Raw genomic sequence first — 27,279 nt, 5'->3', positions numbered from 1 at the left:
ATGATACATAGGTTGAACATTAGGCAGACTGACATGAATATGTCATCACATGCTGCCCTCTGGTGCTAATATGTGCAATATGCACACCTGCAGGCATCTAGAATATAAGATTACTCTTTTATATAACAGTAATTTGCCAACTGTAAAATTTCCTTAATCAAGAGTGTTTATCTTATATGATGGTAAAGAAAAAAATACAGACATTTTATCAAGTTAATAGATCTTTATTTGATTTAATATCTCATGCACTCTAATCCAAAAGGCATGGAGATAGAAAAGGATACAGAAAATGGATCATGGATATAAATATTACAAAGAGAAGCTAAATCTTTACAACCAGTAACATCACATGAAGTTTTTAAGTTAATCATATGGACATGGGGCACAGCAACTTTGGATTATCAAAGAAAGCCACATTGGACTCAAGCTACATGTAAGTTATCATTTGACTTCATGCAACTGCCCAACATTTGAACTGTGCCTTAACTTTTTCCACAAGCAATAGTAAAGTTTGATTTAAGTGCATGATTTTTTTCTCCTCCCCATTTGGCAATGCTAAATGTACAAAACTCAGCCTCAGTGCTTCCCAAAGCTTGTGTGCATCATTAATTCTGTTTAAATAGGAAAACCCCACAACACAAAAAGAGTAATCCATGGTCTGTACATCATATCTGACTGTTACATACAAGCTGAGTACCATGCCACAGATCAAAGAACTCTGACTGGTCAATTAAAAACAAAAAGCACAGTAGTACAGTCAAGTTTAAAATGACAGAATAGGCCACATTGGTCAGAACTGAAACCACTCTACTTCAGCTACTTGAAGTATTCACTTAGACTTCAAACCCCATCTAAAATCAACTGAATCCACATTCATAAACATTAATATTGTATAGAAACTTGGCACAAATTGAACGTGCAGATTACCATGAGTTATTCCTCCAACTACACATAGGTCAAGATGCTAGTGCAATAGTATAATAATTAAGATAAAATTCATTTCAACAGAACAAAAATAAATAGGGGAACAGTGAACTCATTTGAAGACAGTGTGTCTAGAAAGGAAACAAGAGGCTTAAGCAAACACAAAGGACAATATCCAACAACCAGCAGAAATGGTGAGTCACAATCTTCAGTGGCAAATTTAACAAAGGCACACGCACGGACAAACTCACGTACACACTATGAACCAGCCAACATATGCACATGCATAGGCACACAAGCTTAATATGGAATCTGGTTTTGGTAATACTGGATCATGTCGTAGGTTCTACTCCTGTTAAAATAAAAAAAAAGAAGCAATCAGACAAATGCTTTTTGGAAGACAGCATTAAAAAGAATGAAGTATGAATAAAATGCACCAACCTGTTGCTGAGGAAGCAGTTTTGAATGACTTTAATGATGAAGGAAGCTGCATCTTTCTCACTCAAACCTGGGTTGAATCGCTGCCTAGATGTGGAGAAAAACACAATTGACCTACATCAGTTAATGATGAAAACCTGTTTATTGGCTAATTCATTGTTACAGTGGCATAAAAAACACAACTCAAACAAACATGTACAACTCACTTGAGTAATTTGATGGTCTGTCCTCTGAAACAGGGAAGGCCAGTATCCAGCATGAGGTTAACTAAGGACACAACGGCATCCATGTAGGGCCTGATTCACCAGAGAAATATGTTATGTTATTACATCCTCACTGTGCAGTTAAGAAGGTCTTCAGTGTCTATGTACTCACCTCACAGCCAAATATCCCCTCACACACATCTCCATAAACCACTTGAATGGTGTTGCCTCCATCTTACCCCCCATGATCATCACCATTTCATCAGTGAGCTTGATATCTGGCTCCCAGCCGAGGTTCCCACCAGGAGAGCTTTCAAACATGAACCCAAAGTCTAAAAACAGAAAAAAACACAAGAATGTACATAAACATCATGGTGTAAGATTGTCTGATCATTTGAATGTCTGACAGTGCTGATGTGTCAGTTATTGATCTACAATAAAATTGCAAAACAGTTTAAAAACAAGAACACACCAATGTGGATGAGGTGGCCCTGGCTGTCCAGCATGATGTTGCCGTTGTGTCTGTCTTTTATTTGCAGCAGGAAGAGCAGCAAGCTGTAAGCTGCCATACTGCGGATGAAGTTGTACCGTGCCTGAGAAAATAAGTCATGGAGGGAATATCAGATAATTCATGGCAAGAAAAGCACTGATGAATATTGTATAATCTCAAAGTGTAGGATGCGGAAAGGCCATGTGAGGTTGCGCTCTACGGCATTTACCTTTTGAAACGCGAGTGTGGATTCATCCCCATACTGGTTCCTGAAGTAGTCGTACATGCCAAAGTCTGTCTGTCGGCCCAGTTGATCACGAGACTTGCAGTCTGGGATGCACTCAATCACTCCACACTGATGGAACATTAAAAAACAGGGAAAAACAAGAAAGCAGTGTGATTGCAGTTATTGCACTTGAACATAAGGAGCTGACCCCTGACTGCTACAGATTTAGTTTTATATGTTGGGTAGGGCTGGCATATGCATAATGCGGGACCTTTAGTTTGATTGTCTTCATGTGTAATATTAAGAGTGATTTAGTCTTGGTTCATCAAACATCCCCATTTTAACATAATTGAGGTGTGTATTATTGGATCAGCACAAATACTAAACAGCAGACTGCAGCGGCCACAAACTGGATTCAAATGGCTTGCACAAGCGTGTGCCAGTGCTCAGGGGGTGAAAGTTCATGGAACAGAGGTCAGACTCATCTCACAGATGAAACAAAATTAGCTATGCTAAAATTAACAGCCACAGCATACTTCAAACGTGCAAACATGGAGAGTTAACGTTGTTATAGAGCCCATTTCTAAACAAGTGGATTATAAACATCTAATATTACATTTACTACAAAAGAAAGTTGTAGTACAACTTGGAAACTCATGTCTTGCTAGGAGGATAATCTGTACAATCGCAGTCCAGGAATATATATATATATAAATATATATATATATATATATATATGTATACACTCCGGCTTCCTCTCACCGTCCAAAGACATGCATGTTAGGTTAATTGATGACTATGAGTGACTACGTGTGTGAATGGTTGTTTATCCCTACGTGTCGGCCCTGCAATGGACTGGTGACCTGTCCAGGGTGTACCCTGCCTCTCATCTGTTAATGCTAGGATAAGGATAGGTAAGCTCCAGCTTACCTGCGACCCTTAATGGACTAAGCTGTACAGAGAATGAATGAATGAATGAATATATATATATATATATATATATATATGCCTGTATATACACGCCTGTCTGAATAAATATGTATGTATACAGTGGTCCCTTGCTGTAACGCGGTTCACCTTTCGCAGGCTCGCAGTTTCGTGGATTTTTTTAGTGTAATTTTGCATGTTTTTTTCTCTTTTTTTTTTTACAGCGCATTTTGTTCTGCATTCATTCTATAATACTGGACTTATTTTTCTACGAAGGTTTGAACTTTGAGGGTGTTTAAACAAGAGAGAAAAGTGTGAAAATGTTAATGCTTGTGAAAAAAGTGTATAAATGTGTGGTAAGGGGTTATACAGCTTTAAAACATCTATAATAATTGTAAAAAATAAAGCTGACTACTTTGCGGATTTCGCCTGTTGGGGGTTATTTTTAGAACGTAAATCCCGCGATTAAAGAGGGACCACTGTATACATATATGGGGCTTGGTTCAATTTCAGGTAGTAAATTTTCCTATATTTTTTATGAGATATGAAGAGCACTGAGGAAGGAGTAAAGCATTATAAGAGCTTACTCCAGGAGCAGTGGCCACCACCCTGTAAGGAAACACATAGAGATCCAGGCCCACCAATTGGAAGATGTTCTTAAACAAACTGATGATCTGAAGAGCCAGCATGTCCTGCAAAAACAAATGAGTAAATGGTAAAAGAAGAGGCATCTGGCTGAAATAGGTCAAAGATTAGTGATAGATGATGACAAAGTCAGAAGTTCGTGGACAGGAGGGTAATACTAAGACCTGTCTGCAGTCATCTCCAACTTTAAAAATGGCCGCCTGCCAGCAGATTCTCTTGTCCTCTTCTTCACTTTTCCCCTCATCTACAGAGTCCGAGCGACACAGCAGACCTGAGGGGAGGAGGTCATGATGCACAAAATTAAGGAGCATTTAATCTGCTAAGGTAACCTTGCATATCACGTAGAAATGCATTATTAGAACAGAAAAAAGGGGGTTTTAATCTGTTTGTGAACATGTGTGGAGGAAACCTTTAACACTAACTGTACCTTCTTTTTCCAGCTCAGTGACACCACACCTTCGAACTTTGAACTTGGCCAGGTATGGAGCTTTGGCAGCACTAAGAAGAGGCACAAACAGCAATTTATTTTTTTCCATTTAAATAATTTTTTCACATTTCTTTGTTACGGAAATTCATTTATTACTTAATATAAGCCAAACCTAAGGCCCACCTCTGCATGGGAGTCCCAGATTTGTAGTCTATATCCAAAACTATGGCCTCTGGGTTACTGGGAAGGTAACAGCCAGGCTGGACTTTAATCTGTGACATAGCTTCCAGGCAGGCCTTCTTCCTCTCCTCCCCTTTGGGAAAGGGTCTGACACAGACAAACAAAAACAACTTAAACATTTCCCACACTTCAATGAATAAACCCCTGTGACTGAAAGAATCATCTATGGGCATCTTAATGAATGACTCTAGATAACAAGTGACAGCCAGGCTTTGCTGCTGTCCACAGAGGAGAAAACTGGGAGTAATAGAGAGCGACAACAACAGAGGTTTCTCTCCAGGTTTGTTGCAATTAGCAACGTAATGAGAGCAGAGGGGAATTTGTCACCCTCTTGTGGTCTGACATAACACAATGTGTGTGTGGAAGACCCATGAGCCGAGTGTCCACACTGGTGAATAAGCAGAAGCAACTCAGGGTAATGCAGAGAAATGCACCATCACAGTAACACAGGAGCAAACAATAGTTAAATTAATGAACAACAAGGGGATTAAGATAACAGGAAAAGGAGCAACACATCTTGGAAAAACTAATCAGCTCATAAACATCTTGGCTATAGGGATCTGTTTGACTAAAGTTACACTGAAGTAAAAACTTTAAGGTTGATGTAAAAGCTCTGAGCCATCAACTTTTATATTTTTTAAATGACTTTTCTTTCAATATCTACAATTTAGATAAGATGTTATTGTTACTGATAATGACTGCATAAAAAGGAAGTTATGGAAGAAAGAAGGCAGAAATCTTTTTCAAGAAAAAAAATGATTAATTACTATTAATTGGCTATTTCCTAGTCTAGTTCTACCGATCAGAAGAAACATGCCCTGTGTACACAACACAACAGCCAGAACATGCTGATCCAATCTTGCACCTTTAGAATGAATCAGCTCGCGGGTGGTGGTGTAAATCGTTTGACAATATGATCCTCAACAAAAAACTTCAAATGATTCTTTCTCTTTGGGTGGCTTGTTCTTTCTCAGCACTTTCTTGGGCAGCTGTTGTAAAGTGCTTTATAAATAAAGTTGGCTTGGCTCTGCATGCTTGAAACGTGTGAGTAAAATGTGCATTTCCAATTGTAGCAGTAAAACAAAACTGATCTGCAACAGAGGTAACTTTTCTGTTAGGAACATAGAAAAGTTAAAGATGAACATGACCTGATTTCTACATTCTGCAAGGAACCCGCAGAGTGAACTGAGCTGTGAAGATCCAATTTCACAGACCATGAGAGACAGAGGCCTTTATGTTTTTGAGTTTACTGCCTTTACAAAAAGAGCAACAGAAACAAAAATCATTTACAGGGTGTATATTTTTCCCTTTTCCTTTTCTTTTCTGCAATTTTATGCAGATTAGCAAGTCAACCTCTTTTTCACCAATTAAAAAATGTTTCATTTTAATTTAATGTTTTGTAGCATGTAAATGTGCAACTTATTAGTCATTTATTGTTCATGTAAACAACTATGGTTTAAACTTTAATCAAAATGATTTTTGAGAAATATTTGGTCATTCAAACATTTGCAGTTTGCAGGTGATATCAAAACATGTCGTGTTGGGAAATTGAGACAAATGCCGTTCAACTAAATAAACCAGTGATGGAACATATATTTTAAGTGACTAAATGATGAAGCTAAAGCAAACTGGTTTTAGGAGGCTCCCTCCGTATCAGCTCCCATCGGTTGAAATGTGATAACAGTGACTATTACTTTTGACTGCCAAACTCCTGAGAGAAGATGGACAATCTGAAAACATGCTGCTACCAACCACAGCTGCCACATATGCGTAGGGATTTTAAAAAAAAAATTAAATAAAAATAAAGAGTGTTCATACTTGATGATGGCTGACACATTGGTAATCTTGTGGAAGAAGTCAAACTCTCTCTGGTAAAAGTCTTTGGCCGGGCCGGAGAGCGAGCCGGTGATCTCCTCCACCATCTGTTCCAGCAGCTCACCGATCTCAGCTGCAGGGAAAAATAGGACAAGACCATCATTTTCAATTTTTTCATGTTCTGATGTTGTGGTACTGATGTGCTCACAATGAGTCAGATTGAGATAGAGTGGGTGACTATCTTACGATCTTTGTTGTTTCCTTCCTCATCCAGGTATACGTTGGTCTTCATGTTCCAAATAAACTGGTGAGCCAGAAGTTGGGACTTCTGAGCGGCCCACAAGATGTACTCTCTCACATAGCCCATCTACAGTGGGATAGCATAAAGAAAATACTTGAATTACAGCCTCATAAGGGGTTAAAAAGCATCCACTGCCCCAGAAAATGTAATATTTACCTTGTCATAACGAAGGGCTTGGACGATTTGAGGAATGTAAAATAAAATAGCATCCTAGAAACAGTAGAAAAAGTTTTACTAACATGAATAAGAGGAAATTATTTTTTACTTTACTTTTAAATGTGTGCAAATCAAATTAATTGAATTAAAAGTAAAAATAAATGCATAACAACAATGATCGATGATTTGTATTTAATGTTGAGATGCGCATACAGGAGGAAAGGAGCGAAGCACTTTGACCCCATATTGAGCGGTGAGGGGGTGAGGGGGGTACATGGAGGAGAAGTATGACAGTCCAGTTGGGGGATCTGCCGGAGCCCAGCACAGAATATGACTCAGCTCTGGAGAGTCAGCATCAATTGTGTGCCACGTCACCAGGAACTAAAGAAATAAGTCAAAGGTTCAACTTAGCCAAAATTTACACTACAGATGATACATCACTCTCAGTGTACAGCATGCATCACAAGATTAGATCTAAGAGTTGTTAATCTGTGCTAACTAGCCTCCAGAGGATACTGTGTTTATGAGTAACTAAGACAAACGAAATAAACAAGTAGAAGATGTCAAAGCAGATTATCTGGCAAGTTGAGGTGCTCTTTGGGGATGTTTGTGCTCCATTTCCCCAGCCTCTTCTCTGGGCAGGTATGGGGCTCATTAAGAGTTTATTCGAGCAGAACTAAACCAAGAGGACTGGAGAAAGATACCAAAACAAAATAATTACTCATGTGACAAAACAGCAGCTTAAAAGGAAATGTTTAAGTGGCTAAAACTTTTTGCTTATCTTTAACCTTTGGTGCAGTTTAACAGAAGCTGCACACATCTTTCTTGTTTTCTTTATTCTTCAGTACATATCTTATGAAACACAGAAATTTGAGCAGTTGGGGGGTTAAGGGCCTTGCTCAGGGCCCGCAGTGGTTCACCTCTGCTGCCAGCCCGGGGACTTGAAGTCAGGATCTCGAAACCCAAGCCCACCTCTGTCACCACTAGGCAACCACTCCCCCATAATGCAGATAAAAAAAAAGAGAGATTTAAAAAAAAAAGAATGGTTAAAGAATGGGATGCCATCCCACAGCAGTGTGTGACCAAGCTGGTGACCAGCATGAGGATTAAGTGCCAGGCTGTTGTGGCTGTGTATTTTTCTTCCATATGCTACTGAGGCCCTTCTTTGTTAAAAAAAAAACTGTTCTTTCTTCAGACTTCGATTATCCAATCCAATAAATACAACCAAACAAGAATCAATAGCAAAATAAGTTGTTTGACATTGGTAGAACAGATTTGGTAAGTTTTTTATAAGTGCACTCAACTCAGGTGTTTAAAAAAAAAAGAATCCTGTAACTTTTCTGGGTTCTTTGCCTCTGTGGGAACGATGTTTATTGTAATAAAGTGACCTGTAGGATTCTGTGATTGCCCTTTTATTTTTCAAAGAATATGGGTTTCTGTTTAACTAAGAACATCACTAAAGACTGGACTTTACACACACAGAATTCCTTTTAATGCTTTCTTCCTCTCTACAGTAAATATACTTACAAGTTATTTTAAATATATCTATAAAACATAATATATCAATATTATAAATCAAACTCTGTTTAATATAGTCATTTGCTGATGGTTTATTATTAGTTTCAAGCACACAAATCTCACTTTGACCGCTTCAGGAACATCACACACAGCAGCTGGATCCATTCGCACCAGACGAGTCACCTCAGAAACAATGGCCTCCGTGTTTTTAAATCTGAAAAACAAATACAATACTCAATAAGTGTATGTCTGATCAAACAAGGTGTCTATAAAAAAAAAAAAAAGAACACGCTGTACTTATATTTATTTATATCTGTTGCAACAAGATCAGAAAAAAATGGCAGAACATTGGAACATTTGTTGTTGAATTTATAGCGTTTCATACTCAATAGTGTAAGATTACAAATTTGAAATAAAGTTATAAAAAATAAAATTTGTTGAAGCCTACATTATCAAGTTCCTGCGGCAAGAGAAATCACAATAATCTGAAATTAATTAAACGTACTTCATCTTTTAAAAGAAAAAATGTATAATATGTGCAGTTCAGTACTTCAGATGAAACTTGCATTGCCTTTTGTTTGTCTTTGTACCTGGCAGGCAGCTGCAGGGCGAGGTAAGGTGCAATGCTCCAGGCCAAGTTGACATTGTCCTTCCATTGTTTTTCTGTCAGGCTGATGTATTTGGATCTCCAGTTAGCAATGCTGGTCTCCACCGACTGCTCTGTGGCAATAGCCAGCTCCTGAGTGGATAATGGGTTGTACCACGTTGTAAGGCGCTCGATCTCACTAGCCTAAGGAGGAAAACACACTGTCAGAAACAGGGAACTTTGACTGCATCCTGAAGTTCAAAGTGTGGCGGTTCTCTTTATTGTTCTTTTAACTACTACTTGTTTGCAAAAGTAGAGTGGCAAAAGATAAATACCAGTAAAGCCAGTAGCAGAGTCCTTCGTTTCATGTAATATTTGTGTAGCTGGGAGCCTCTGTTGCTTTTTTTAGATAACCCTAAAACAGCACAGAGGCAATACATGATAAGAAGTAGATGAAGGTTAAGTTTCACATTGATCATCTTTGCAATAAAAAAACATTAAAGTAAATTTACTTCTAATATTCTGAATGTTTTACCCGATTTCTTGGATATGGTGGACATCCCAGAAGAAAGAGGGTAAGTGTTGATCCATCCCTGAGCCACCTGCTGCCTCTGACCAACCGCTGCATCAAGACTGTTGCGGCTGTCTGTTACTGCCATTACAGACAAGCTGTTCACCGACATGTCCTGGGGATCTAGACAAACATAAAAATCATAAATCTCTCTGGCAAATGTCTTATTAAAAATTTAAAAACATCATTTTGTTGCGCAGTGTACCTGGAGGAACCAGTTGGTTGGCTGTAAGATATTTCTTGTCAGACTGCAGGCTGGCATAAAACTTGATCATTATACATAGGTCTTCTCTCAGCCTCTTATCTGTCTGAGTGGGGAATTTTGGAGCGAGACTACAAAAAAATCAGAGATAGCAAAGTTTTAAGTGGAAAGAAAATAAATCTCACTAAAAAGAAAGTTTTTTTTACCCACCACAAAAAAGGAAGAAGATTTTAAATTGAGATTTTTATCCACCTGAAGTAGTCAAAAGCTGTGGAATAGATTTTCTCTCGAAGCACATTTCTGATGGTGGCGTTAGTCACGACATCCGCATGTAGCAGAGTCAAACCCAAAGTCAGCAACCTGGAACAAAGAAAGGGTGAAATCACAGAATTTCAGCTTAGGATCCAGTATTTAGTGCTACTATTTAGTCCATTATTAACCTGCTCGATTGCAATAATGACAAGAAGAAATGCTACCTGAATCTTGGTCCAATGGCAGCAACATGACGGTTCAGGCTGCTTTTGGCTCCTCCAACACTAAGACACAGAGATCTTTGCAAAATGGTGGTGAAGATCTCCACCTGGTCTGCACTGCTGTATTTGGCAATTTCAAACCTCTGCACCAGAAACTGGAAAAGGAATGAAAGAAAGTAATGAAGTAATTATTTTGGTGTGTGTCTGCAGTAATATGTGTTAAAAGGAGGAACTGCAATGGGCAGCTGACAGGCACATCGCTAAACAGTGTCAGTATAGATGACTGTCAGGTCCTCTCCTTCCCTGAAACAAGTAATCAATACATGTTGCCTTTAATTTGAGGAGACTCTCATTACTGATTTGTTTATTTGTTTATTTTTCCATTCATTCATTCAGTCACTGACCTCTATCCAGAGGAAGTGGGGGATGACATCAGGCACACAGGGTGCAGGTTGACTTTCCTCTGAGACAGCCAGGGGGCCGGCCTCAGTTTGAGTCTCTGAAAACAAGCCCATCTTCAGCTCGACTGTCATCTGCCAAGCTCCTGCCATCTCACGCATTAACTAAAGGGGTAAAAAAAACATAGCTTTAGAGCTAATCCATCCAATTCCTTCTTCATACTGCTTGAAGATAAGTGATGAATGTACATACTGGCACTTCCACCCCATGGTGTGCAGCCAGGAGCCATTCCCAGCAGGCAATTGCAGTTTCCATGCCATGTTCTGTAAACATCTTCAGCGGAGACCAGCATAGATGGTGCAGCAGCTGTGGATCATAGTCTGAAAAATAAGATAAAACTATCTAAATTAAATGAACTTTAATGCTAAACAACTTGTACTAAAGTTGAAAATAAGTGATAACTAAATGAGACAGAGCTGGTAGTCACTTTTGGTAGTTATGAGAAGAGCGGCCATCTTGAACATGCATTGAGTGAAGGCTTCAGGGTCTTTTGTGTCAAGAGCAGTGGTCATCTGATGGATCATCAACTTTTTAAGATCTGACTGGCTGTGAGTGGCCTCTGAGAACTGGATCATACCGGCCACCTAAATAGGACAATAACAGAGCTGTGAATCATAATGTTTGTAGAAAATCTTGTGTCTTGTGTCTGTAGAAAAGCACATCAGCTAATCAAATTACAAGCTTTACCTCTCCTGTGTAACGGTTTCGTAGATTGAGTGATGCCATGAAGTTGGAATAGTCCTTCTTCACACATGCTGGTCTCTCTGTCAGCTGAGTCGTCTAATTAGGAAACACAATTTAGGTGCCACTTAGGGCCAAACAGTCACAAATCTGGAAAGTAAGATAGATAGCTGTACAGTAACACTTCTGGAAAAACTGCAGTAGCATGCCTGAGCCCTGGCTCTGTGTTTAGTGTTGAGACCAACCTGTGGAAAAGCAGCCTATGGTTGGCCACACCGTGGAGGACAGCATCAGCATAACCAGTTAGCCAAATGGGCAACCAGCCAACCAACCCACCCGTCCATTGCAGGTAAGTAACCAGGTAACCAGCAAATCCGTAAACCAGCCAAGCACCCAGGTAGGTAGTTCGGTGCAGTTTAATAAAGACAAAATATAACAAATGAAGCAAATGAAAACACAGATATAGCAGAATGCAAGGCCAAGAACATATGAGAAATGCAGAGCAAGCACAATAATGTCGCACACACTGGTAAGCATGCACACATAAATATACAGTACTGTAAACAACTAGAGAGACTTCAATTGTTTACAGAGCAACTGTATAGAGCTCATAGAGAATAAAACATATGTGCAAAAAGGATACAAGACACTTCTGCTCAGTAACAAAACAGCAAAGGCTTTCATAAAGCAGCTACATTATTCCTGTTAACAAAGCCATTAATTTGGGGCAAATGTTAATGAGCTCCAAACCAACAAACCGGGAGTGCAACTGTTTGCCACTGGTAAACTGTTTTAGTTTTAAAGTTTGTGGTGTTTCCTGGTTAAAAAAAGTGCTCCTCTGTTTATGTGTTTCAAGAAGAGAAACTTCTCCAGCTTCTAAAAGAATGGTAACTGGCCTTACAACAGACCCAACACATATTTAATAGGTCTCTACAGCTTTTTCTTAATGTATGAGTGATGAACTGGATTAAGAAAGTTTTGATTACATTATACTGTTCATACATTGATCCTCCTTAATGTGGGGTGAATCTAATGCCTAAAGGACAATATCTGTGGTGATCTGGGAGGTTAGTGTGTATAGACATGAATAAATGTGCAACTTTGACTCACGCCTAGTGTGGTGCTCTGTCTGTTGTAGCCTGCGAAGTGAAGTATGCTTTCTGTGGCCATGGCGAGGCCGGTGTGCTGGGACAGCCCTGAAACCCAGATCTGATGCTTGTTCAGGTATTCCTGCATTTACACAAAAATGAAGAAAGAAAGTCAAAACATGAATAAAACATGCATGTGAAAATCCTCTTTAAACCCAATGATGACTGGCTTAGTTACAATAGAAATGTTAATTTAATTAAATGCAAATACATAAAGGAGGTACAATGTAATCAGATACTAGCTCTCCGACTGAAAGGTAAGTAAACCAACCTGTAAGTGGGACTTTGTGACTGAAGGGGCCCATTTCATTGCTTCTTTCAGGATCTCACCACAGCGAGCAGCAAAGTCTTTTACTATACTCTGCAAGAAAATAAATATGCTTTACAAAACTGCTTTATAAAGAAATAGAGGGCCACAATTTAGTTATAAAACAAGAAATCTGCCACACAGTCCAACTAAAATCTCATATTTTTTTAGATGCATTGCTGCATTGCAGTTTAAATTCAACAGTACACCACCCTCTAGTGGCAACAAGTAGAATGGCAGCACAAACCCACCTCTCTGGCTTCATATGTGTCAGGTACAGTGATCCTGTGTGGGGTGTCAGGAATGTCGTAGTATGGTTGATCCTTGTGAATATCCTTGGGGAAAAATATGCTAATTAATTTTACAGTTACACTTATTTAAACACTTCCCTTATTATGAAATTCAAGCCAATAATCTGGCAGTGTTGTTTATTCCAGCCCTCTTCTCATACTTACAGCACTTAGAGACAGAGAGAGTGTCTGCAAAATATCCAACATGGTTTTCAAAACTCGACCACTCCAAAGCAGATGGGGGAATCTGTTTGAGGTTGAGGGAGATGAAAGTCAATATAAATGGAGGTGAATCAGCTGAAAGCAAAAAAGGCTATTAACTGACTGCAACTCACGCCTCAGCCAAACCAGAGAGGTATTTGTCTGCCACTCGACGGATCCTCTTGTGAGTGTGGTTAAAGTTGACCAATAAGAACTGAGCATGCCGCTCTAATTCCTCTTCATGCTCTTTGGTTTTTGCCTAAATACACAGATTTTTACCCCATTGCAGGAAAAGTTATGTTTGTGCTCCATAAGCTGTCTAGATTTTTAAATCATTCTTTCTGCTTTAATAACCAACCTTCTCAGCCATCATCTGGAGGAAGACCTCAAATACCTTATCGCCAACACAAATAATGCACTGCAGCATGCCTGTGAGGATTAAAATGGAATGTTAGAAAGTAAATAAGACATATTAAAGAACAAGACAATCAAAGGGGCTCAGGCATAAAACCCTCACCAGATTTGTCTTTCTGGATGGCTTTGTCCTCAAAGTATCGAAACATGACCTGGAACCGGTCAGGATCATTGGATCGCAGCATCCTGGCATTAAAACAAAAAACAAGAAAAAGAGAGATATGAAAGAGCTGCCCACTCCATCCTCAATATATTTAGAAATCTGAAAAGAAAAAGACAAGAAATGCCATCTGATTTGTAATGATGGTTAAGCTGACCTCATGTATTCTAATCTGTAGACTGAGAGGAGGTATGTTGACATGGCAAAGTCGAGCTTGCTAATGAGGGCAGACACTTCGGGAGGAGGGTCGAGAAGGTTGCTGATGGTTGTCCGCAGGTCACTCAACTCGGCCTGGAGGACAGAAACTGGCAATCAAACAACTACTTCGGAGAAAGAAATAAACATGTCTAGATTTTAAGAACTATACCGGTGTCACAGTGTCATTTTTCAGAGCTGAGTTGTATTGGAGTTCAGAACGAAGAGGTTCTCCACTGGGGAAGGTGAGAAGAGGAGATTTGGTAGCAATCTCACACACCCCTTCATACCACTCCTCTGGCCAAAGCCCTGAAAGGATAATATATACAACAACTCTTGGTAAGTATATTTCTGGCTGTATTTGAGTATTATCATGATTGAAGGTGCCACACATCTAACTTTATCTTACTTAAAATAAAACCTCCACGTTGCATGTGGAACTGAAGGCAACTAAAGCAAACTCAGATTATGACACTTTTATTAATAGCTTGTATTGATCTTATAAGAGAAAACACTGAAGTGCAGCCTTTTTTGCAAACACATAAATAAAAAATAATGATATTAGTAACTCTCTCTCTTACCTGATCCTTCTACTGCAAAACCCATGACCACAGAGTACAACCAGAAGTCTCTGAACAGCTTCTGGAGGCGGGGTTTGGCCTCTTTGATTGGTGGAAGCCGTCTAGTCAACTGTTAATTAGAGATAACACACAGGAAAATGGTGATAAATATAGATTATTAACGTTCTATAACACAAATGATAACAATATCAAAGGCGATGATAGTAAAAGGACCAAACCACATCTTAATGGATATTCTGGACAACAATAAAAACTTGGAAATTAGACAAAAAGATATAAATAATTTGTTACCACACTAGTAGCCCTTCAACTGTTAATCTACAATAACTGTTTAACAAATGAGCTGAATTGTGAAGAGTTAACATATTTTTGTTAGTCAGAGGACTTTTTGGACTGTTCGATCTGGTTTATTTGTTCAAGAGAAACCCACATCAAAGTTCATACAAACAGAAGCAACACAGCACTTCCCACCAGGACACAGTAAAGGTAAGACACTTTACAGACTGATACCTTCAAGAAAATGATTTCATATCTTTTTAATCATTGTAAAAACACATCATTTTATTCCAACATTGTTAATAGTGTTGATTACTAAAATCTAAATGCTAATGAGATCATCAAGTTGCCTAAATGTTCACTTCTTCTGTCTTTGCCAGCAAAATGTGGGTCATCACTGTGATTTCTGTGGTCTGCCTGCTGGCTGGTCCATCCCTGGCTGGCATCAAAGACATCAGTACTCACTTCAGTGACCCTAAACCAGACGCCAGAGGCTTAGAACCAGGTGGTGCGGTGGATGTTGAGGCCATTCCTTTGGAGTTCCACAAAGAAAACACTGTCACCAATGACCTAATTTTTGATGGCTTTGAAGATGAAGATTATATTGATTTTGATAAGATCCTGGCTGCGGGCAGTGATGACTACATGTAAGTTTTAGTCGCTTTTGCTTCTGTTGATTATAGAAAGTTTAGTGTGCAGTAGTTGAGCAAAAAAAAAAAAGACTAGTGTGTTATTTTCAGCATTTATGAACTTGTATTGTTTTTTTTTAAACAATAAATTAGTAATTATGATGCAGATATTAAGATATGTGTAATTAAATTGTCTAGAAGTTAATATCCAAAACCAAAACAGAGTAATTCTACCTCTTTAATGGTTAGATGACAAATTAGTGACTGTTTTTCAGTGAGGGGGATGAGATAGACGAGATTGCCACACCAGCCCCAGACATCGACATCTTTGCAGAACCTTCTGACCCAAAGATTCGCCGGGCCCGACTCCTCCGGCTGTTCCATGGTCAATCTCGCCTTCAGCGCCTCAACATTGTGAATGCCCGTTTTGGTTTTAACCTTTATCGTAGCCTCCGGAACGACGTAAACCAGACTGACAACATCCTGCTAGCACCTGCTGGGATCTCCATCGCTATGGGGATGATGTCTTTAGGGGCAGGACATGAAACTCACAATCAGATCTACAAAGCTCTAGGATTCGCAGCGTTTGTTAATGCTAGCCATCACTATGACAACACAACTGTGCACAAGCTTTTCAGGAAACTGACGCACAGGCTGTTTAGAAGAAACTTTGGTTACACATTACGTTCTGTCAATGATGTTTTCGTAAAGAAAGATGTTTCAGTGAAAGACTCATTTCGTGCAGACACCAAGGCTTATTACTTTGCCGAGCCGCAGTCTGTCAACTTCGGAGAGCGTGCGTTTATTGACAAGGCCAATCGTCGCATAGAAAAACTGACCAAAGGACTGATCAAGGAACCACTTAAGAGTGTGGATCCAAATATGGTACTGATGCTGCTCAACTACTTGTACTTCAAAGGTGAGCTGAAAGAAACAACTGTCATAAGAAGTTTATAATGTCAGTATGAGTCTTCGGCCTTATTGTTTGCATGAACAGGGACGTGGGAGCAGAAATTCCCAAAGGAAATGACTTACTACCGCAACTTTCGAGTTAATGAGAAGACAAACGTGCGAGTGCCAATGATGACCAACAAGGGAAAATATCTGGCTGCTGCTGACCACGAGCTGGACTGTGACATCCTGCAGGTGGGTGTCTTTACACAGGACAACCATGAAATTAATATCAATTCAGAGTATTGTTTTTAACTCCCTTATCTTCAGCTTCCATACACAGGAAACATCAGCATGCTCATTGCCTTGCCAAGGAAGATCACTGGCATGAGGACCTTGGAGCAGGAGATTTCACCAACTGTTGTCAACAAGTGGCTTAAAAACATGACAAACAGGTCAGCAGCATTTTCACCCAACACACACCTGAATGCAGGAGCATTAAAAAGCTTTTGAACCCTAAATTATCATGTTTCTCTGATTAGTTATGAAGTATAATCTGGCGTACACAGATAATCTGAACAAGGAACTAAAATGTAAGAAAGTAGGAAAAAACCAACATATTAAACATTTTTTTAGTCCTGCAGTGACTAAACACATATATTTAGCATGTTCACTAAAGACTTGAATAACAACCATGAGCATTTGTTGTTAAATTAGTCAGAATTAGTCATCATTGTGACACAGATGAAGTTTAAACCACATTTTATGAGTAATCATTGCAGAAATCCTGGAAATTCCAGAGGCTTCACAAACATTTTCTTCTAAACCATATACTGAGAAAGCACACCAATATAGTGAAATACGTTTTTCAGTTAAAGGTTTTGGGAGAAATATGGAGTGTTTAGATTTAGCTACAATTTCAGTTACATCATGAGCACGCTATTCTCTGTCTCCCCTCAGGACTCGTGAGGTTTCGTTACCTCGTTTTAAACTGGAGCAAAATTATGACCTGATTGAAAATTTGAAGGAGATGGGCCTCACTGACATATTCCAGGAGAGTGGAGATTTCACTCGGATGACCTCTGAAAAAGTTGCCATGAACTGGGTAAGAGTAAATCGATGAGACACATTAAAAAGTCTGTGCGTCATTCAGTCCCATGGACACCTTATCAGAAGCAATCAGTAATCCCTAATGTTCTAAAACATGATCTCGCTCCACAGCTGAAGCACCAGGGAACCATCACTGTGAATGAAGAGGGGACGGAAGCTGCTGCCCTGACTCAAGTGGGCTTTATGCCACTTTCCTCTCAGATTCGATTCACGGTGGATCATCCGTTCCTCTTCCTGATCTACGAGCACCGCACAGACTGCCTCGTGTTCATAGGCCGAGTGGTCAACCCCACTCAGAACTGAACAAATACGCTTTTCATGACAAATTAGATGTTTTACTGAACAAAGACACGTCTACATGTTCATATGTCATACATGTATTTTCTGTCATTTCTTACAGAACATTTAAATTCTTCATATTGCTCAAAGCGCTGAATCTGTCTGCGTATTTCACACAATGCTTGTTATCTGTCTGTTAATGTTTTATCATTTGCAAGAAGGCTGGTGGAAAAGCATGCTCAAAAAAACGACATTATGCAACTGTTCCACTCTAATGCTGTACACTCATTTTAGAGAAAGCAGATGACCAGTGCAAAAAACGTTGGATAATAAAATAATGCACAACACTATTTTGCAACAGGCAAGCATTTCTGAGAAATTACATTGTAATTTTTTAACAAATAAAGTGCTTTAATACAAAAGAAGTTATTTCATGAATTTAGCATGTAAATACTTAAAACTATAGCTATACCAATATAATGCAAAACAGCATCTATAGTAAGCCTGTTTCTGCAACTTACAGAATACATTTCTTGCATACTGGATGTTGTTCAAAATGTATTCAAAGAAAAAAAATGGATAAAAAAATACAAGACCATTCAGCAGTGAACAAGAATCACAGATGTCTGCTGTAGCTTGTTGAGTAAATATTTGTTCATAAAGTTAAAACTTAACTAACACTTTGGATTCATCTGCAGGAACTTAAATAGTCATGTAGATCATTCAGATGTGCTATGTGCAGGAATTTTAATGTTGACTTGCAAATAAAGCACTCACCACAGCAATCACTGGAATAAGAACTCCAAGATTTCCAGCACTACTTGAAGCCTTGGGAGAGATAAGGAGCCATTAACATTTTGCCAATGTGGTTGTTATCAGTTTCCTGTTCTGTTTAGATCTTTGTGCAGTGAAGCACGTACCTTCAGTGCTGGTCCTTTGTCGGAGGCCCTCTCGCTGGCTCTTTTTCCTTCAAGGCCCAGTTGGACAAACAGCTCTAAAAGGTTCACTAGCAGTTCATCCACCAGCTGCTCACCCTGTAGGTTGGCTGCAATGTTGGCTAGCGCGTTGATCACAGCCAGAGAGCAGTGCCTTGTGTGGAAAAAGGTAAAGGTTTTTTTGTTTTTGTTTTTTTTTAATATTGACAATCATGAAGGTAAAATCAATTTACCATGTAAAGCTTAGGTTCCATCCTTTTCTCTATACATTATTTTCTATACCTGATTACGCAAATTCAGGGCTGTGTGGGGGCTGGAGCCTATCCCAGTCGCTATGAAGCAAGATGACAGATCACTAGAGAAAACTGAAGGTTTAGTGTCTTAAACTGTTTCCATTTCATGTTTTTAGTTTCTTCTGAGCCTTAGAAATAAGTCATTTTACGGGTGCATCACTTCATGCAAATGTAATTCCCTGACCGGGGCCTCTGTCAGCAGAGTAACACACCCTACCACACAGCCAAAACACTTCAAGAATAGTTTGGGAAACACTTCAAGAATAGTTTGGGGAACACAGGGAAATTAAAGAGACTGACTTGGGCTCCAAATTCTTCAAATCTCAGTCTAACTAAGAATCTGTAGAATGCACAGGAAAAATGCATCTGATCCATGGAGGCCCCACACTTTAGAGCTGCAAGACTTCAGGGATCTGACGCTATGGTGCCAGATACCACAGCATTCCTTTAGAGGTCTACTGGTGACCACGTCTCAACGGGTCAAGATTGTTTATGTGGAAAATAAAGTGACCAACTTAACATTAAAGGTGGTTATTATATTATAGGTGAATAGCCATTATTGATTAGCATGTTACCTGCACACATGGGTCTGAAGCCTAAATAAACAAATAACCCACACTAATAATAACAATTTGATGAAAATAATATATTGAAAAAAAATCAGTTAGTGAAAATCATTGTGTTTTACTGCTTTTCATTTCATGGAAAACAATCTTATTACTGTAAATATTTTGCATTCAATGAAGTGCTTTCTACAAATTTCAATAAACTGATCAAGAATGGTGAGATGAGCCTGATCAGGCCACGGGAGTCAACCAGTAGTAGGTGAATTGGCATTTCCTGGAAAAGGGAAACCTTCCCTAGCCTCTGTTCTTACAGGAAACGTGCATTACAACTTTGTAAGCAGTTTCATGGAACATTAACATTAGCAGACAACATATCTAAGCTAAAATTAGCTGGAGTTGAACATTGTTGGTGCAGAAGAAAAATGAAAGACAGGAATAATTAATGCAAAGCACTGCAGAGAGCATAAACATCACATCTTTGTTTATTCTCCTGAAGAATTTATCCCCTCCTTTATGAAGAAATTACAGAGTTATAGATAACTTAGCGAAATATGGATAAACTGATTAACACATCTGAACAACTTTACAATTTTACAGATTAAACTTAAGCTAGAGCAGTCGCGTTGCATTTGAGTTACTGAGAGAGAAGAGGCTGACCTGTAGCCATGATCTCTGTAGTCCTTAGTGGCTGAGTAGACCACTGAACTGGCTTTAACGCTGATCTGCTGGAACAGATTCCACACCTCCTGGTAGATATATTGCTACAAGACAAAAAAAAAGAAAAAAAAACAGGGATAACATGGAATAGGACTGCAAGCAGCAAAAATAGGATAAAATCCAAATAATACTCCAGACTGAGCAAAGTCTGCCAACATAAAGGCAGATCCATTTACAGTACTTAATTGTAGCTATCAAAGACACCATGTGAAACCCCCGTGGTGTCAACTTGTTAACTGGAACCTATTCTTAATGCACACTGTGTTGAGAAAGTAAGCACCAGCTGGCAAATGAATGGTAATAACAATGTGTTAGCCTGTCTAGCATAAGGAAAGAGTGACTCTGCTCCCATTAAGTCACAGAATATAATTTAGTTTGATATTATATCAGCATTAAACAAACAATGTCCATTCATTTCCTATTTCATTAAATTTTCTATCTCTTTTCAAGATACACAAATAATGAAGGAAAGCTGCTCTACAATTGTGCAATCACTCTGACTTTGTACTTACATTTCCTGTAATGACCATACAGCCCAGCTGGTCTATAATAAGTACATCAAGCTGTGATGGAGGCTGACAGAACTTTTGTTGAAGGATTTGTAAGATGTGCTCCATGACTTTAGGAGTGTCTCTCAGGGCAACGGCAATATGGCCGAGTGCTCTAATGGTGTGATCTGGAATTAGGTGAGCATCCCTGGCAGAAACACAAGTTATATTTTTAAAACTGTAATTTGTGTCATTTCAATTCAGATATATTCTGGGTGGCTACACAACCCAGTTCTTTTCCTTTCCAACTCACTTGTCATTCTCCTGTGAAATGTACAGACGGTTGGACAGACTGGCCAGAAAGGCTTCAACGATCACATGGTCCATCGTCAAACCAGCTTTTAGACATCTAAGGGAAGATAACAACATATATATTAAAATTCAATATTCAAGTAAAAACCTCTGAAACTAGTCTGTAATCGCAGCTGCTTGGTGGATTTATAGCTGACCTGCAGATGTTATCAATGGAAATGTCTCTGAGCTGCTCGTACATGGAAGGCTGGTCCTTCCTGTTTGACAGTATGTTGATGGTGGATTGAGAATATTCGTTGGTCACGCTTATCCTAATTTCACCCGTGCCTTTAAAAAACATAAGAGAACAAAGACAAGAATGTAATTACAGAGATAATAAAGCTTATAAAACTATTTAAAATGAGATCCTGGGGAGAGAAAAAAATGCCTGAACCAAATTTAAAGAACATGTTTTGAATTTAGGAGATGAAAATCAATGAAAAGGCAGTAACCTCTGGAGACAGCACAGAAAAATCAGTAGCCTCAATTGAATCTCCAGTTGTCTGTATTTGTTGCAGTTCAGATCAATGATGCATGAGACTCAGACATGATGCTGACTGTTATTGACATTGGTCATTGTAATTTAGCCCTGTTTACTTTCAGCATATATCATTTGTTCTGTTGTGTTCTGGACTTGTTTTAGTTAAGTAAAGAAAAAAGTTATATGAAAATCAATTTAGGTGAAGTGAATATCATTTCACTTTCAATCAACAAAGTTTTTATTAACTGAAATTTAGCAACTGTTAATACTGTTACTTATTTAATATTTAGGACACTCATTGAAATTTTTCAGCAAATAAACCTCTTAAATTGATTAAATAATGGTTAGGGCTTTGAATTTGTTTAGAAAATACCCTAAATAATTTCCCTGTTATTAGTTGTTGTATATTTTAAAACTAAACTATGCATGCCTGTGAATATGGTAGTACTGAGTCACAGTTCAGAGACAGATTTAGAGTAATCAGTGAGTACTGTGTGTACCTGTGTTGTACTGGTTGTGATACTTGTACAGTTTAATAAGAACAGGGGAAGGAACCACCAGGAAATCCCTGAGCGAGGTCGTGGCAGAGTGAGCAACAACTGGAAACCTCTCACACAGGCGGCCTAGTCCCTGAGATGGAGGAGAAAAAAGTCTAAAGATATTGATATTCATACCTAATGACTAGTGTTTTGTGTTATATTTGACTTCAATGGGCAATTATTTGTCCGATAGTGCACCCTGTAGTATAATACCTGCAGACAACAGATGAGCAGCGGCATGTGTGCAATGATGACTTTACTAGAGGTTTTTGATTGAAGCTTCTCAGAGAGTTTGGTGCAGAGATTCTCCGCTCCTGATAAAAACAAAAAAGGACATACCATGAAGGAAAATTAGCAGAATCAGTACAAATGAGCATATCCAGCATCACTCTGATTATGACATCAGAACACACACACAGCTCGCTCTGGTACAATTGATTACCTTGCTCATCTTTGATGGCCCACACCATGAGGTCCACACAGGCGGCGTTGGCTTGGCAACGAAGCTTGAGTGGGCTCTGTTCCCCTGGCAGCCCCCCCGCGTCATGAAGTACCCTTTGCAGCTCCGACTGGCTGCTGCTGAACTGCTCCAGTACAAAGTCATGCACCTCCCGCACAAATGTCGGCAGCAAGGCTGAGAGGCAAGTATGACAGTTTGACAAAGAACTACAAGCAATGAACTTACTAAAAGAAAAATCGACATCATCGAGCTCTTTGGCTTTGATGCAGAATGAATAATGACGCTTTACCTTTCATGTTGTACAGTGTGTCCCGTAGCATTTTGAACACACACACATAGAGAGGGTCACTGAAGGTTTTATAACAGATGTTGAGTCCAGGATTGTGCTTTAAAACCAACAAAAAGAGACAATGACAGACAAAATTATGTTACTGGTTATACCTTATAATTAAATTTTCACATACAATGTTTTACAGGTGATGGTTATTTAATTACCTCTATGACTTCTGTCATAACGCTATCCAGAGTCTTTAAGAAAGAGTCGGAGACAAACTTTTTCACCTGAAAATCAGCAACACAAACAACTAATAAAGATTTAAGTTACAGACTGGGAGACAGCAAGAGGTGGTATTTCAGTTAACACGTAGTAGGCTACTGCACCATGCCAAGGAGCTGTTGGAGCAGATCAATCGGCACCTCCACCTCATTTTCACCTTCTCCCATGAAGAGGGGAGACACTGAAAAACTGGAGCTGACTGTGGAGAAATAGTAGTCAGGGTCTACTGAGCTGCTGTCTGGAAGATAGGCACCTGTGACACAAAGGGACCAGAAGCCATTAAAAAACATACAGCAAGAGACAACATACCTCTGGTTTCTTTCAATGTGTAATGGGTAACATTTCAAATTCATGAAACAAAGTTATTCTATTACTGCTGAACTACACTTTAATAAACTGAGATGTCATATCTGTCTTTCCTTTGTATTTTTCTGGATACCTGTGAATGATAAAGGCAGAATAAGTATTCAAATTTACAGATGATTTTTATTTTAATCTTATTTATTTTAATAAACAGGGTTAAATGTGATTAAGTCTAATCACATCTAACAATTACAACTTCTATAACAAGAAACTGCCATAAATTATTTTCTGTTAATAATGACAAAACCGATGTCCTTTCAAGCTTTATAATAATGGGGTAAACACTGAATGTGTAATATTTTTCTTCTCACAGCTTAAATGTTTTATTGAACACAACACTGCTGTATCACAGTACATGCATACAATTTCCCTCTAGTAAGCATACAAATATGCAAGTTGTTGCATAATATTATTGGCTCACAATGATGAGTCCTGACAAGCAGAGGGAATACAATGTGAAATTGGTGAAAAAAATGTATATAAAGCAGCTTGTGTTTCTTGACTTTTACCTTCAAAGTAATGTAGACCAGGGGTCGTAGGAGAGCAGGGTGAGTGGCCTGCTGGGTCTGTAGACACCTATGAGATATGCCATTATAGAGCATTTTCCAAAAAATTCCTCTGACTTGTTAATATATCTTTTTCTGATCGCACCAACCTGGGCAGAGGAATCCAGGCTGGTCCCAGTGCGTCTGCGCAGTGAGTCACTTTGGCACACCGTGAGCAGAGAGGATGGCAGAATAGAGCGAAAGTCATTGAACGATCTGCGGCGCACACCCTCCGTTTCTTCTGTGACACAGCGGACTTGAGGCGAATCCTTGGGGAACAACTTGGACAACAGGGCCTCTTCTGTGTTGCTGTAGCGGCCAAATGCTCGAGTCATACCAAGTAGACTGGGGACAATATACCTGCACAGAAAGACTGAAAGCAATACAGCAACTATGAAGCTTTTTCATTTTATGGGATGAACACATGCAGTTTTGTTTTGCATCTGTGTATTTACCTTTGTCATGATCATCAGGTGACTGGCACATCTCCTGTAATGCCTGCAATACGTCCATTATGGTGTTCAAGATCTGTAGACAAAAGCAGTACAATAAGTAACGTATTACTTTTATAAAATACATCCCAACCAAATGATAAACCATTAGACTTTCAGAGCTGACCTCCTGTCGGGAGTCTGGGTCCCTCTGAGCCACATCTGACAAAAGTGTCACTAGACAGAAGCTGAAGTTTTCTGCAACTGGGAGAAATTCTGAGGAACAGAAAGGGAGACAAGTCCTAGAGTTTAATGTGTGTGTGCAGCAAGGAAGACAAGAAATGCATTAACTACTAGAATTGAAAAATTAAAGTTCACAGTATCTGACCTACGTAGCTTTATAAATAACCATTGGAAACTGCACTTTTATGAGATGTTATTTACAGATAAATATTATCTTAATATATATCTTAAGACAGTAGGGAAAACTGGGTTTTCACAGCCACCTTGTAAATAGAGCGTATTGTTAAATAAAAAAGCTCCATATAAGAGGATTCCTCTTACCCTTTCCTTTCTTTCCCAAGCTTTCTTCGATCCACTGGACCCGTGGAAGCCCTCTCAAAAGGGTCAGCAAGTAGGAAACAACTATGTCTTTGTGCTGCCAGAGAAAAGCAAATCATTACACACCACAAACAACTGAACTTGGCAGGACTTTCATTTAGCTGACAAGCTTTGACAACTCTAAATTATAAGGCAACACGGATTCCAACACAGTCAAATCAGGATCAAAGGCAATATGTCATTGCATTAAGATAGAAAGGTGAAGCGATCACTTCTGCACAATCAGAAAGCAAGGAAGCGTTGCACACCATGTCTCAGCGTGATGAGTTTAGAGGCTTACATGGTCAACTGCATGTCTAATCACCTTCTTAATCAGATTACAGAAATGAGCTTATCATGGTGATATTGAAAATGTGGAGTCCTGTGAGAGATTAGGAGCAAAAAGTTGTACTAATAATATAGTTATATGAACAATCTCCAATTACATAAAGACAAAGCATGGCTATGCAATAATTCAAAAAGCTTAATTTTAATGATTAGGACAATATGAAATACAGCAAAACCACTGTGTCAAGAGCAACAGATCAGTTGTTTACCATCACCCACCTGTAAGCCAGACTCCACTAGAAACACAGCCAGCGCAATAACAGCATCTCTGCGGCGCACATCTAAAGTGAACACACCACGGACTTCCACAGGGCACATACATTGTAGTTTTTTTACCTAAAAGAGCACAAACATGACAATATGATATACATATTTAAAAGCTCTTATATACAATAATTACAGTTCTCAGTCTAATCATTATCAGATCACTTACCTAACATCTGACAATTCTATTTAAAGGTAACTACATGTTCCCATATTACTTAGTATTAAATAGATTCACAATTTTAATGATTGCTTTTTCATAAAATATGTCCATATTGTGATTTTTTTTAAGGAAAACGTTTTCAGCCTCTGTTTTATATTACAACCAAGTAGTATCATACCTGCAGACAGGTATAATTCCTTCCCTAAGGTTCAGAAACTTTATGCATGGGACTTGAGATCTCTGTGTTCTTGACCAAAAAAACAGAGTAAACCTCAGTAAACCTCTCATAAGATATAGCTTGAAATAACTATCCAATCTATTGATAATTTTTGCTAAATTTCTGGACACCTGTAGGATCCTTATTATGGCTCCACAGTATTAGGAAAGCATGTGGCATGCAGTATCATTGTTAAATACTGCAATGCTGACATGACTTGTGAAATACAGTATATGGTGTTAAGCTCAGGTGTATTGATGAGGGCTGGATTCTTCTAATGCAGATAGAGAATATGGACAAATGCAGAACTTCCTGTTACTTAAAAACTGAGCTAAGAAAACAACATATTGCAGATCAATATATCCAGATTACATTAGATGCATGTCTATCATATTTCATATTTAGTTTTTGACCATTTAAAAAAAACGCCCTGTTCCTCAATAATCACATTAATTATTTTATAACGCCAGCTGTTTATTGTTTGGAGCTGAAGAGCAAATACGTTTCTTTTTTAGAAAGTATCCGTTCTTCAGTGGCAACAGGTTAGTTACAACAAACACATAATGCACTCTTCTCAATCATCTCTCAGTAAACCTGTTTGACTGCAGAGCTCATCAAGCCTGACTACTTTGTCTGATGCAGCAGTACCAGGCACTTTACAAGCAGCGACGCCGCTTTCTTCTGCATCGCTTTCTCCTCCTGTTACAGGGAAACACTGCCGCGGTGATCTCGCATTAGTTTCTTGAAACTATGGACGCACGCACAGCTGTCCAACAGTACCCTGGCTGTCACATTTGTGGTCAAAATAAGCCACCGCCTGTGCGGAAGAGGAGCAACACCCTCGACAATCTGGTTGGTTATCTTTACTAACTTAGGCAATTAGTCTACATTCGTCAAAAGGAACATCTCTCTGGCTTTTTCTTCCTCACCTTTTCGATCGGTGCAGGGCGGTGGGCAGCTAGAGACCGAGCCAGCGACAGAACTGTGTTGAAATAAAACCCTCTCGTTCCACCTCCCATAACAGACATGTTTACCCGTTCATCAAGCCAGCGCAACAAATTGAGCAAGCAGAGGAGCCAACGAGTAGTGGCAACAAGCGCTGAGAAAGCCGCAGTACGGCAGCTCGGTAGGGTCAATCTCTTACAGCGCTTTCAGTTGCAGTTGTGCTTTATACACAAGTAACTTTTATATCATTTTAC

At 39.0% G+C, this 27,279-nt stretch overlaps 2 protein-coding genes across 3 annotated transcripts; one reads left to right on the top strand and one right to left on the bottom strand.

Annotated features, from left to right (window-relative positions):
• Positions 1–208: 208 nt before the first annotated feature.
• pi4kab (phosphatidylinositol 4-kinase, catalytic, alpha b) lies at positions 209–27,189 on the bottom strand. Of its 2 annotated transcripts, XM_042000099.1 has the most exons (55): positions 27,010–27,189; positions 25,656–25,772; positions 25,053–25,146; positions 24,676–24,764; positions 24,513–24,585; positions 24,168–24,430; positions 24,022–24,088; positions 23,254–23,402; positions 23,089–23,154; positions 22,883–22,979; positions 22,576–22,767; positions 22,347–22,447; positions 22,095–22,224; positions 21,272–21,401; positions 21,076–21,171; positions 20,787–20,970; positions 20,215–20,318; positions 18,684–18,852; positions 18,541–18,591; positions 14,579–14,687; positions 14,170–14,306; positions 13,960–14,093; positions 13,746–13,828; positions 13,587–13,657; positions 13,363–13,487; positions 13,193–13,274; positions 12,989–13,072; positions 12,702–12,791; positions 12,393–12,512; positions 11,528–11,542; positions 11,289–11,381; positions 11,029–11,185; positions 10,794–10,921; positions 10,547–10,705; positions 10,146–10,297; positions 9,922–10,029; positions 9,673–9,800; positions 9,432–9,590; positions 9,232–9,311; positions 8,901–9,100; positions 8,434–8,524; positions 7,006–7,173; positions 6,793–6,846; positions 6,582–6,702; positions 6,339–6,468; positions 4,464–4,607; positions 4,281–4,351; positions 4,018–4,124; positions 3,796–3,900; positions 2,285–2,410; positions 2,038–2,158; positions 1,738–1,897; positions 1,569–1,658; positions 1,366–1,449; positions 209–1,276 (listed from the first exon to the last, which is right to left on the bottom strand). In XM_042000099.1, the coding sequence occupies exons 1-55, from the start codon at positions 27,106–27,108 to the stop codon at positions 1,225–1,227; spliced, it is 6,309 nt and encodes a 2,102-aa protein (XP_041856033.1). In that variant the 5' UTR covers positions 27,109–27,189; the 3' UTR covers positions 209–1,224. The 2 variants fall into 2 exon arrangements, with proteins under 2 accessions (XP_041856033.1, XP_041856032.1); XM_042000098.1 differs by lacking the exon at positions 11,528–11,542 and having other exon boundaries at positions 27,010–27,174.
• serpind1 (serpin peptidase inhibitor, clade D (heparin cofactor), member 1) lies at positions 14,991–17,912 on the top strand. Its single transcript, XM_042000100.1, has 7 exons — positions 14,991–15,064; positions 15,235–15,501; positions 15,759–16,402; positions 16,481–16,629; positions 16,705–16,829; positions 17,335–17,479; positions 17,596–17,912. The coding sequence occupies exons 2-7, from the start codon at positions 15,239–15,241 to the stop codon at positions 17,785–17,787; spliced, it is 1,518 nt and encodes a 505-aa protein (XP_041856034.1). The 5' UTR covers positions 14,991–15,064; positions 15,235–15,238; the 3' UTR covers positions 17,788–17,912.
• Positions 27,190–27,279: the final 90 nt, after the last annotated feature.

This window comes from Melanotaenia boesemani, chromosome 11 (assembly GCF_017639745.1).
Source record: "Melanotaenia boesemani isolate fMelBoe1 chromosome 11, fMelBoe1.pri, whole genome shotgun sequence".
Classification (NCBI taxonomy): domain Eukaryota; kingdom Metazoa; phylum Chordata; class Actinopteri; order Atheriniformes; family Melanotaeniidae; genus Melanotaenia; species Melanotaenia boesemani.
This window is presented reverse-complemented; position numbering and strand designations above follow the sequence as displayed.